This window comes from Chiloscyllium plagiosum, chromosome 36, assembly GCF_004010195.1.
Source record: "Chiloscyllium plagiosum isolate BGI_BamShark_2017 chromosome 36, ASM401019v2, whole genome shotgun sequence".
Lineage (NCBI taxonomy): Eukaryota > Metazoa > Chordata > Chondrichthyes > Orectolobiformes > Hemiscylliidae > Chiloscyllium > Chiloscyllium plagiosum.
The window spans coordinates 13,457,011-13,470,210 of record NC_057745.1 but is presented as its reverse complement, the minus strand read 5'-3'; the positions used below and the strand labels follow the sequence as shown (position 1 = coordinate 13,470,210).

Here is a 13,200-nt window from a genome sequence, read left to right as displayed (position 1 = left end):
AGAAAACCGAATGGTGCTTTTGAATGTTGCCTGGGAGGTAAATGCAATATGTCAATCGGACAGAACAACAAAACAGGACGGTGCAGCTCTTCATCAGGTTAACCCGTTTGCAGTGAAGAGACTGAGAGGGCGGGAGCGGGGCCACTGACTGGGTGGAGGCAGCTGCTTCACTCAACAAGAGGCTGGGGAAACCAAGGCAACCACCCCCCTCCCCAGGCTTGGAGCCTCCACCCTCCTGACTGCATTGATCAGATCTGAATCACCGTAGATCCCCTGGGGAAAAAAAAACATCACCAGAGGAACGACACAGGTATCATCTCACTGCCGCGGGCGACCCTTGTGTAAAAGGCACTGCCCCAGCTTTGTGCACAGCTCGGGGTCACGGTGAGTGAGTGTGTGTGAGTGGGAAAGGCTGCTCTCCAGGATGTACACATTCCAGATTAGAGTGATGCTGGAACACACTCCCTCCCTCTGGCCGGGGCGGAACACCCCCTCAGGGTGTTGGCGGGAAACACTGGGTGCCCGGGAGCTGGGTCCAATCAGCGGCCTCTGTGCCCGCTCCCCTGGACACAATCCGGCCCACCCCCGCAACCCCATTGGTCAAGGGCAGGGGTGGGAGCTGCCAATCAGCGTATCCTGGGCTGGACAGCAGCCTCCGCCCCGGCTGCTCGCTTCCAACCCGGATCGGACGCTGTTCCTCTCTCTCTCTCTCTGTGTCTCTCTCTCCCTCTGTCTCCCTCTCTGTCTGTGTGTGTATGTGCTCTCCAACATTTCTCAGCATCTCTCTCAAGTAAGTCCTCTTTTGTACACCTTCCATTTCCCTTTTCACCCTTAGCAGCAACTATTATGTAAGCTGTCAGGTCAATCCTGACTTTCACCTAAGTTTCTCCCCCCTCAGCTTTATTTGAGTGGGTCTTGGGTGGGTTTTGAATCACTGCTGTTCACTCTGATATTGATGCTTTCTTGTGTGTGTGCGTGGGAGGAGGGGTTGGTGTTTAGTCTGGATATCATAACCCAAACAATTTCTAGCTGTAATTATTGTATGTGTTTATAGATATTGATATTTATAATGTGTGACTCCGTGATTGTATTTTACTGCCATTATATTTAAGTGATAGTTCATTAGCAAATGATGCATTCTGTCTCCTTGCCTCCCCTCCCCTGGTTGTTCCCTGCATGGTTTATAGCTCTCACCGGCTCCCGGTGTTTTAACGGGGTTGGGGAGGCTGTTACAATAACTGGGGCAGGGAGCTGCTGGTTCCAGCCCCGTTTCCGTGGCTCCTATCCAGAGTTCAGCCCCACTCACACTGATTGCTTGCTCCTTATGCCCTGACTGTTGGCAATCTCTGCTCCCACTCGCCTAGACCGGCACCATGCACCCCGCCTCATTTTATTCTCTTACTTTTTTTTGTTCAAAATCAGGCGCAAGGCAAAGAGAAATTGAAGTCAGACCGTCCTCCCTTTGTTCATATATACTTTCCCTGGAGTGCTGCACCCTGAGCAGTTTGCACTGTTGGTTCCACTTTACTGAAATCAGCCCCCTTCACTTGTTCACCCACTCCAGGAACCTGGGATGGGAAAGGGTGATAGAAAATATATTCATCCCGTTATCAATTTGTGGTCACGCTCGCGTTCATTCCTCAGGGGCTGATTATCTTAATACTTTGCAAGATGAAAATTAAAAAGAATGTTCTTTCATGAGTGTTCCTGCGTCTTATTTACCCTTTTAATTTAATTTCCCTCACGCCATAATCTCGATGCAGCTGTGATTTGTGTCTGGAGATCTCTGGGTAGCCAGAATAAATCACGCTTGGTCTTTTTGGTGTCGGGACCAAACCCATTCTGAACTGCGCATTAACATTCTGACAGGTGCTATTACAGCTACAGTACGCGCTGAGTTATTACCATTACATCAACGTGTTCGCCACTTATACACCGTCGCCTCCTATCTTGCGTTAACAAAAAAAAACGTGAATGTGATCCTCATCATTCCACATGCTACTGTACTCTTAGTGTCACACAGAATTTAGGGGAGTTTGGGGAAAGGGGCAGTCTTCTATGGGAAAGATTCTTGCTGTTCATTCGGATATCTCGATGAAATGCCCGATACACAGTTTAACTGTGTTTACACAGTTGTGTTCTGTGCAGCTAGGATTATGTCACCGAATCTTTAATCACAGTAAACAGATGACCTGTGTTGCTCAGTGGAAGCTCTTTTCACAGCCCCACTTTGTTTTCAGTCAAATGCCCCTTTTGTACACTCTAAATATTCAGCATAAAACTAAAAGTGTCTTATAAGTACAACACAGTAGATAGAGGTGTTGTTATTTTGAAGATTTTAATTTAATTTAGAAATACAAGATTGAAAGATTCGAACCTTGCATCATAAATGCTTAGGGATGGCAGTGTTAATATATGGAAATGTTTATCTTTATTCTGTAATTAATGTGATTGTTACAGCTACCATGTGAAATATTTGCCCTTCACATATTTCGAGTGTTATCTCCTTTTATTAAATTGTGTTCATAACACAGTTCCAGTAAACACCACCTGTATCAATAGCAATATTGTTCCTGTACAATTGAGATGAAAACATTTCACTGTTTATTATAGGGCTGCACAATCAAATTTGTTCCTATTTAATCTAGGCTATTAATATTCACCAGTATATTCTTGAGAATAATTAACTGTGAAGGTGCTAAAGCTCAGCATATGGTTGATGTATTTCATGTAAAACATTGGTATCAAAATAAGATCAATTGTTGAATTTGTGAAGACTTTGATGTGGTAAAATGATTTCTGCCAAACATTGAGGGTTAATTGTAACATTTAGGAACCACCTTGTTACTATGATGTGACTTTTATTTGCCACAGCCTTTTGTGGCTGACTCTCCAGGCAGATCCACATTTAGGGTTCACTTCAGAAGGGAATACACAGACTAACAGCTAAATAACAGGTGGGTTTTACTGGTTGACAATGGAGAGGTTAGGCTACATCTCCTTCAATAAACTGTCTCTGGAAGACCACCTGCCATAAGTTTCACTTCCCCTCTCTTATCCAAAAAAAACCTAATTGGTAGTTGCAGTTGAATATCACCAAGTGTCTTCTCATTCCCTCAGTTTTTAATAATGCAGAAACTTTCAGGACACTGCGAAAGCATTCAGTGATCTGACTGTCTAATCACATTGTCAGTCTTTAAAACAATTTAATAGGAGTAAATGTGAACATTTCACCTGTAAAGCCTGGGAAATTTTTAACACGTGGGCTACAGAACTCTGGCCAATATCCAAGCCCAACCTGCTATTATTGTCTATCATTTAATGTCAATAGAAAGATGTGCAAGATTGCTGATGGATTACAGCCCATGTTATAGTGCACACCAACAACAAGCAGCATCCAGCTAGGCTCATACAGATCTGGGTGAAATTGCAGGGTAAAGATGTTTGATCAGGCAAGTTGATTTAATGTGATGTAGAAAGGCAAATAAACCCCAAACAGTTCAAGTTTGCCCACCTGATTGATTAGGTATTTCCTTCTGCATTATTGCTCTGATTGGTTAAATTTGATCCATTAGACAACTGAGATATATATTAGAGGTTAGGGATGACCAGTAGAAGAAATGAATCAGGGTCGAATACTTAGAGCTTGGGACTTGGGGCTCCCTTAAGTGTAACTAATCTTTTTGCAGCCAATCCTTTTTACTCTCATTACAGAATTCACTGTTGTCCAGCATCATTAACACTTCAAGATGTTTAGAGTTATTTAAAACACAAATGTGACTTTTGGTGAATCTAATTTCAGGATAGATATCGCAATTAGCTGGCCATTGATTCTTTCTGTTACTGGAAATCCAGATTTTTAATGATTCGGCTCTCAAGCTCAAACTTTCCGCTCTGAAACTACAAATGGATTTCTTTTGCACTTCAGGCCAAGTTACTGAAGGGGAGCACGGACAGACCAAGGAAATGTTTGGCCTCAGTCTTTCTTCATCTCCTGATATTCTTGGTTTCAGAATCTCTTCTAACCTCAACTGAAGCTCTGAAATCTCTTTGATTGCTAACTCAGGCTAGCAGAAGCTTTGTTTCTTTCTTTTCCCCTTTCATTTCAGTAACAAGAACTCTTAATGTTATCTATAAAGCCCAGGTTTGCTTAAAACTTGACTGGTGACCCATATCTGGAAGGCTGTTCAAGCATCTCTTGCAGACCTGCGGAGCTGAAAAGAAATGTTGACTGATAGCTGATCTGTGTCTCATGCCAGTCCCCTAACGTTTCTCCACATCTGTGCATCAAAGCCTTTTCTGTCTTTATTTTATCAATATTGCTGTGGTCACTGCTGCTTTAAAGATCCCTGCCAAGCTCCAAGTAAGCCATTATAGATGAAAGAAGAATACATTAGTGATCCTTGCATATCCCCTGCAGTCTAAATGAGAAAAATAGCCTGCGGTTTTTTGCCGTATTTATAGTATAAACAGACACCTCTGTTTAATGCCTTATGATTGAAGATCTTATTGCTGAGATTTATTTTGTGTTGATAGCTCTGACTAAGCCAGAATTTCCAAGCAAATGTTGTTTCTTCTTCACAATTTGCAGTGCACGTAGTTATTGTGAATATTGATGACCCAAGTGGTATCCCTCAGTGCTTTGTTTTTTTCCTCCTTTTTGTGAGTTAGATGTGTTAGTAAACTTTGTTTCAGGCCATTTGTATGCTCAGGATGGAATTCTAGTAACACTGGACACTGCGTGGAATTGGAATTCAAAGGCAAAGAGTGGAAATAGATAATATCAAAAGACATGTTGGGTAAAATGGTGTCAGCCTGAAATTCAAATAGCAAGTAGCTATAAATTACAAAATTGAAGTAAAATTCTGAAATATACTTTAGTATTTTTTAAAAATGAAGAAAAATATATCTCGTCTTTCGATAGTTTGCATCCTCCAGAGTCAGAAAGACCTTCAAGTGCCGCTTCAGCAGTTGAGCCGAGCAATCAACGCTGACATTCCAATGTAGTACTGAAACAATGCTGCACTGTCAGAGGTACGAGCTTTCAGATGAGGTGTTAAACCGAGTACCCCTCAAATGGAGGTAAAGATGCTGTGGTCCTATTTTGAGCAAGGGAGTCATCCCCAGTATCCTGTCTAACAAAAGCAAATCATTTGGCCATTATCACCTTTGCTGTGCTGGGACTTTGTGCAATTTGGCGACAGCTCACACCAGTGTCTGTCATTCCGCAAAGTACATCATCAGCTGCAAAGTGCTTTAGGATGTCCTTAAGTTGGGAAAGATGGTTTTTCAAAACAATGAATATTGAAAATTATGAACAGAAAGTAAAAGAAAACATGTGAGAGAGATAGAGTCTCACCTCTGCCTTTCCTTCCAGGGCAACAGTACAGAGAGAAGTAAGGAGGAACAAGTTAATAATGAAGAGGGAAAAATAACTAATTGTAGGAAGAACACAAACAGAAGAAAAAATACCACAATTCGGAAAACATACAAGGCAAAGCAGTGCTTTTTATGAAGCTGTAGAAAGAAAATAGCAGAAGAAAGCAAAAGGATAAGATAAAGATGAGACAATGGGGCAGGTTAATTTAAAGTTGAAGACTATTTTGACTAGAGAGTTTAATAAAGAGACATTAAAAGGCAAATATTTCCCTTCAGTTCCTCAGCATATTGTCAATATTGTGTGGTAGGAAATTGTGCACCCCAAGTCTCTCCAGATACTGTCCACCTTCTGCAGAGGAGATGGATAGAAAGTCATATCTCAACTGGCTTTAATTGCAGGGAGGCTGGTTCGAGAGTATGGCAATTATGTGATGTAACTGACGAGTAGTATGAAAACAGAGATTCTACATCAGAGTAGCCTGGAAGCTAAAGCAAAGCTGCCCAACCAGGACAGCCATAGTCATCGTGGCCATGAGGACCAGTTAGGATCTCGAATCTATCGAAAGTTGCATGACCTGTCATTTTTAATGAAACTGCCTTGGAGCACATACAAAGTGAGAGGGTAACTTGACTCGCCATTTCTCTCAGAAGTTAATTAAATTGATGTTATTTTTTGTTAATCATATGTGTATTTTCTTCCAAGTTAAAGAAAGGCTTTCACCTCTCAATGCTTTCCTGAGTGATGGGATGAAAGTTCCTTTCTACTGCTGAAAGAATCTATTGTGAAATGATTTTGGTATACCTTCAAACTAAAGCTATTGCTTGTGCATCTGTAGCCTACAGCTCAAAGCTGTTATCAGCACAGCTCAGAACCAGTCCACATACAGCTCTAACTTGGCAGTCTTATTCAGAGAAACCTTAGGAGACCTGTTGTAAAAAGTAGTAAAAGTTCACGCAGGCTCAGCGGGGCTTCTCTTTCGAAATTAGGATTATGGCACTTTCTTGGAGTATGCTTGACTCTGGAGCTGGCAGATTCCATGATGAATGCCCGCTGTTGCCAAAGGGAGCGAAAACTGGGCAAGTGTGTCATTCCAATGCATTGACATCTCTTACCTTTACTGAGCACAAGAAGGAGCTACAGATTCTCTCTGCACTCCCGAGGATTGCTTTTGGACAAAGATGATCATGGAAATCAGACTGGGGAGTGACAGCCTTGCTGGTGTTGAGCTGCAGCCATTGATGTGTGAGCAAATGTGCTGCTGCCTCTTCACTGCGGAGCCCCAGTCTGATCTTGTGTTCCTTCACACCGGCCTCCAGCAAACTAACTGTTGTAACAAATAAAAAGAAATGCTTGAAGGAGATAAAGCAAGGTCAGGAGCCACCAAACGAGGGCACCAGATACTGTACATCCTCTGAAGCCACGTTAATACTAAGCTGGAACTCTTGCTATTTTATGATATTCCACTGCTGTTGGAAAATGTATCTTTCTGTTTCTGGCACCTTAAAGAAAAATTAATGGAATTGTAAGAAGATCAAAGCAGTTCTGCTGTGAAATGATTGACGGTATTTTATTCAACAACCTTTGCTCACTTGCCAATTTTGATTCTGGTATCGTGCCCCACTTGCAGATAATTTATCTTATTTGCTCGATTCCTTTGTGCGCATTTGTCTGCTGATGTTGTGGCCTCTCTCTTTTCAGAGCTGCTTTATAATATTTGATTTGCAGCATGGTTGAAACAGGTTTCAGTATGGTAATGAGAAACATGGTTTTACACCTGCACATTACAAGGATTATTTCCTTTGCTAATTTACAAATCATATGCGAGTCAGCAGCCACTCAACTGGCTTCATTCACTTTCATGCCAGAGGAACTCATTTCATTGCCTAGCAGCACTCTTGGAGACTCAAAAAATGTTAATGTGAAAACTGAACCTAACTAAAGAGATATATATTGAATCTGCTCATCCTCTGGGATCTTGGATATTTATAATTGTCTCTTTTCATGATTTGCTCATGTTCTGGTACAAGTTTTGATTATTTGATTTTTGCGAGGTTTCTTTAACCCGAGATTGCTAAATTGCTGCGGTTTGAATATGAAGAGGAATGTGTGAGAGATGCATACTGATTTGCTCCTGTAACATATTTAGGTGCACCTACCCGGTAACTATATGAACTGTGCGTTGCTGTGGACACGGCAACTGTATCATTTAGACAGATGCAAAAAACCATTTGCATGAATAATTTACACATGAAATTTGAAATCTAATCTAGACCATTTAATGCAAATTTTAAAACTTCATAGAATATTCCACTTGCTCTTACTGAAGTAATTGGTTACAATATGAAGTTCAGTGTGATTCAAAAAAAAGGTATGAGAGAACCAGGTTGGATCACCTGAAAACCATCCTATGCTTCTGACTACAGGAAGTAGGTCAAACTGCTGAAGATCTAACTCTTATTTTCTATAGCTTTTCAGGATTTCTTGTGAAAATAGATTGCTTCTGAAAATGATTTTTTTTTTTAAAAAACAGCAGTTCCAGATTTTTATTACTTTTTTTTGTATTGATTGAAGCTTTAAAATGTTTAGAATGTAGGAAGCATAAGAGTTGGGAGGTCATGTTGTGGCTGTACAGGACATTGGTTAGGCCACTTTTGGAATATCCCACGCAGTTCTGGTCTCTTTCCTCTCCGAAGGATGTTGTGAAACTTGAAAGTGTTCAGAAAAGATTGACAAGAATGTTGCCAGGGTTGGAGGATTTGAGCTATAGGGAGAGGCTGAATAGGCTGGGGGCTGTTTTCCCTGAAGCGACGGAGTCTGAGGGCTGACCTTATAGAGGTTTATAAAATCATGAGAGGCATGGAGAGGGTAAATAAACAAAGTCGTTTCCCTGGGGTGGGGGAGTCCAGAATGAGAGAACACAGGTTTAGGTTGAGAGGGGAAAGATATAAAAGGGACCTAAGGGGCAACATTTTCATGCAGAAGGTGGTGTGTGTACGGAATGAGCTGCTAAAGGAAGTAGTAGAGGCTGGTACAATTACAGCATTTAAAAAGCATCTGGATGGGTATATGAATGGGAAAAGTTTCGAGGGATATGGGCAAATGGGACTAGTTTGAGAGAACACAGGTTTAGGTTGAGAGGGGAAAGATATAAAAGGGACCTAAGGGGCAACATTTTCATGCAGAAGGTGGTGGTGTGTACGGAATGAGCTGCTAAGGAAGTAGTAGAGGCTGGTACAATTACAGCATTTAAAAAGCATCTGGATGGGTATATGAATGGGAAACGTTTCGGGGGATATGGGCAAATGGGACTAGTTTAGGTTAGGATATCTGATTGGCATGGACGAGTTGGACCGAAGGCTCTGTTTCCATGCCGTACATCTCTATGACTCAGTGACAGAATGAGGCTGTTTAGCTTCTGAAGCAGGATCTGTTGCTTAGTCATTTTTGACTTGTTTCTGACCTAACTCCACGTTTGATGGGTTCACAAGTCCTCTGTAGTATCTTAGATCAAAATAACTTCCACAACATAAAATAACTCCACAGAGACCGGTATTCCATCACCAAGTCACCCTTTATTTACACGGGCACAGTACTGTACTGGACACAGGTCTGCCTTCCTCAGAGCCAGCCCTCAGAATGAACAGAACCTCTGAGCTTCCAGTTTATAGCTGTCAGCCAGGGCTCCCTGATCAGACCAAATTAATAGCCCCAATCAGAAACTCATATCCTGTGAGTTCCACCTGGCTGACCTCGTTACAATCAGTAAAGTGATTGGTATTTTATAGCCTTTTAAGAAACAGTTTCCAAAAGGATGCCAGGAAATGTCTGAAACATTTCACCAGCTTACAGTATTCGAAACACATGATCCTGGGGCTCCTTGCAGAAGCTTCATTATGAGAAATGGCCTTTTTATGTTAAAAGGAGAGGACATTTATATCGTGCCTGATTCACAATGTCTTTAAGCTATTTATAATTAGTAAGCTAATGTTTGAAGTCTTGTCTCTGTTGTTTCGTCGTTAATATATGCATGGGAGAGTTGTATTGGCAGGAATGTCAATGTTGGACATTAAAATGGTTGAGAGATTTTTTTTTGCTTGTTCTCTCGTCTGTGGGTCCATCAAGCTTGTGAGTAAACATAAGCCGATGGCTCAGATTCTGAAGTTGTTGTTGCCGTCATGACTTTGTGAAGTTGGCACAAATTTCTGATGTCACACATGCAGAGTTAAGTGCACATCTCCAGAAGTCCCTGTTTCTGAAACCCTGCTCTTCCAATGTGGTGCTGATGTCAAAGTTCTTACAGTGGAAGTGGATTAGAAGTCACTGATTTGATGTGAACTTTTGCTTTTGATTTTGTTAATCCCACAGTAAAATAATTGAAAAGGCTAAACTTTGAATGAGGTACAGTTGTGTTTTTAATGGCATACTAAGTCATAATTATTGCTGAACAACCCCAGTGGTCTTCAAAAAAAAGATAATTTGCTTTCGGGAAAGGTGAGATTTCTCTTTTCCATGACGATAAAGTTCAAATTTTTTTAAAAAGTATTTTTCCTTTGTTGTGATATTTAAGATTCTACCTTAATCCATGTGTCTATCTGTATTTTTATTGCAGTTTCTGTTAATTTACAAATAGATGATAATACTTGCTTGTTACTTCCTGTCTGTGAGAATTCTTCAGTGTCATTGGCTGTTTCAATTTGTGTTGATATTTCTATCACTGCATGCCCGAGATCACCTGTAGATTGTGCCAGAATTATATTAATGTACGAAATGTGAAATCCACACAAGAAAGGTGGCTAGATCTTTGTGGACAACTTTCTTCAAGGTCAGCAGCAATGAGGATCATCACAAAATTTAGGTTGTTGCTTTCATTAACGAAATGAATGCCCTCTGTTTGGGAAAGAGCTTATGTGACTTGCATCTTCCAAAGTGTAGTAATGAGTGCCCACTTTCCTGAAATAGCAAGGCATCTGCATAACTCTACAGAAAAAGAAAACTGGGAGAAATCATCAGACATTTGAATTTGAAAAGAAAACCGAATCTTTTATTTGTGAAATGAAAAGCTGGATTTGTCGTATTTTTACTGCCTTTCTGGGTAATACCTTAGTAATTGCTTCAGTGTTTAACAAGACATTCAGCACTTGCAAATTATAGGTTATTATTGTAAGTAGTGAATGTTAAATGCAACTAGCAACAAAGAAGTTTTACATCAGTAAGACAGCAGATATGGGGTAGATTATAGACATGTAACTAACCACAGCCCTGACTATGGCAGACTACACAATGTATGGATTTGATTTTTTTTTAAAAATTGCGTTAAGGTTGAAAATGATACATGAATTACAGTAAAATTGTACAAAAGTAATATGTTCTGCAGGACTGCAATGGAGCCTTTTAGCTTTTATCAGAATCCTATTCCACTTCTTGTATAGACATCATTGGAATTATCAAACAGAAAGATGAAAATTTGTCTTTTGTTTTAATGTACTGCAACCAGTATTGTAGAATAATTGGGATTTAAGGCTGATGTCATCCTCAGTAAAAGATAAATTTGGAGTTCATGCGTTTGTGTTTCTCATGTGATATTTTGGTTATTTTCATTGGTAGTTCAGTCAGATTTTGAAAGAACCATGAAGCCAGTTTAATTAGAACCTGTGATGTTTTGTTATTCAAAGTTGTTACAATGGACTGTACAGGTTCAAGACTTCGGTTTGCTCAATTAGCAGCTCTCAGCCATGAAGCAGTTGGGTACAACAGTTTGCATTTATGTCTCTGACATAGAGAAGGTGAAAAGAAATGGAGCAGATTTCTGGCTGCTGTTGGCCTTTGTGTGATATAAATATTACACAAGAACTGGTCTGATATACCCTCCACAGACAAATAGGTTCTGAGGTTCAGGCTCATTTCTGAATAATTGCCACTGAGTAAAATATGGGAGAGTGGCCAACACTGGTGGAAATGTAACCCAGAAATTCAAATTCCCAGGAGGAGAAACTAGGGCAGAGGAGAATTTTAATGAAGTATTACAACAGGGACTTCTCGTAACACGGAGGAGATCTCAATATTTACCTTACGTAGTGTCAATATTCATCAATATTTATGGAACTTTGCAGATAATATACACACAGTTGCCAATTACAAACACATCAGAAACAGTGTTTGTGTTTTGTCAATTGACCTCGACAATGCTGGATAAAAGAATCTTTTGTTTTGCTGGGACTGGTTAAACAAAATGTTCTAAATCCTGTAAACCGCCTGAAGCAATAGTTCCGTAAAGTTTTGGGAAACTGTCGTGTTCATGAGTCACAGAAGTGATGGCGTGGGAATGGATCCCTGGTTGTTTGTTGTGGTTAGTCCTGCTAAATCTCTGGTTAATATTTAAATAGTATCCAGAGTTTAGTAGCCTGGATGTGGTCTGGCGAATCTGCTCATTTTCTGAGAGAAATTAGGAACTAGAAGCAATAAGCTGGACCAAAGCTGATATGTGCCTAAGGAGCTATGGCAACGAAAGTTAAAGGTATGGTCAGTGTGCTGCAACAGTTTCTTCTCTCCATGCCTACAGCTTTAGTTTTTATTTCTGGCAGGTACTACAGAGATCTTGGGGATCATTTAGCTCAGTCATCTGGACAGCTAATGAGTGATGCTAACAGTGCAGCTTTAATTCCTGCCCCAGCTGAGGTTACTATGAAGGTATTGCCTTCTCATCCTTGCCCCTTACCTGAGATGTGGTGACCTTCTGGTTAAACTGACCACCAGTTGCCTCTCTAATGAGAGAGCCGTCCTCTGGGCTCTAGAGACAAAAAAAGAATCCTGCAGATGCTGGAATCCAAGGTAGGTCAGAGAGGAGGGTGGAACGGATAGGTGGGAAGGAAGATTGACAGGTGGGACAGGTCATGAGGATGGTGCTGAGCTGCAACTTTGGAACAGGGGTAAGGTTGGGGGAGGGGAAATGAGGAAACTGGTGAAGTCCACATTGATGCCCTGGGGTTGAAGTGTTCTTCCTCCAAGCATCATGTGGTGAGGGAGCAGCGGTGGAGGAGGCCCAGGATCTGCATGTCCTTGGTTGAGCGGGAGGGGGAGTACCCTCTGCCTGTCTTCACCTATTCCCCACTTCACCATCCTGCCCCTGCCACTCCCTTTATCTGCAGCTCCCCACACACCCACCCCCAATCCCGGAAGAAGGGTTGCACCCGAAATGTTGACTTCTCCCCCTCCTGATGCTGCCTGGCTTGCTGTGTTCTTCCAGCCTCCTGTTCATCTACCTCTGAGATCTATGGCAACTTCACCTTGATCCACATCCTGTCATCAAGCAAAACCATAGTTTTCAGATGCAATACACATGTTTTATTCCATGTAGAAAACACTTTGGCTCCACAAGACTGAAAATACAAAGAGAGCAAGCATCTGAAGACAGCAAACTGAGGTGCTGATTCTTTAATTCAGTCACACGTGCTCCTAAATTGGTTCCCATGAAATGACTGTGCTAGAAATTTCATCTGTCTGAAACCTCTCTGAAGAACTAGCTGGAATATGCGTTACACATTAACGTCAAGGATAGATTGTAAGGTATTAGTTCAGTGTGATTGCTTTATATGCCCCACAACCACAATTATACAGCTGAATGAACTTAAGAAAGGATGAAAAAGGATTATGATAGAGTATGTAAACTGATCAGCTTTTAGCATTTCTGAAGGATGCCATAGAATCATGAAATTTTACAGAATTATTCAAAAATATTAAGTAGCAATAAAGATAGGTTGAATACTGTCTTCTGGTGTAATATTCATTGATATGGCGTATCTTGGGTTCTTTATTGCTTTTGA

At 41.0% G+C, this 13,200-nt stretch overlaps 1 protein-coding gene across 4 annotated transcripts in view; it reads left to right on the top strand.

Moving 5' to 3' along the window:
- Window positions 1–740: 740 nt before the first annotated feature.
- Window positions 741–13,200, top strand: part of sema6dl (sema domain, transmembrane domain (TM), and cytoplasmic domain, (semaphorin) 6D, like) — a 294,450-nt gene continuing 281,990 nt past the window's right edge. For 2 of the 4 annotated variants that reach the window (XM_043677349.1, XM_043677348.1), the window contains exon 1: window positions 741–790. In XM_043677349.1, coding sequence (XP_043533284.1) covers window positions 756–790 — 35 coding nt within the window. In that variant the 5' untranslated portion in view covers window positions 741–755. The remainder of the gene's footprint in view (window positions 791–13,200) is intronic. The other 2 variants (XM_043677350.1, XM_043677352.1) reach the window with 2 other exon arrangements.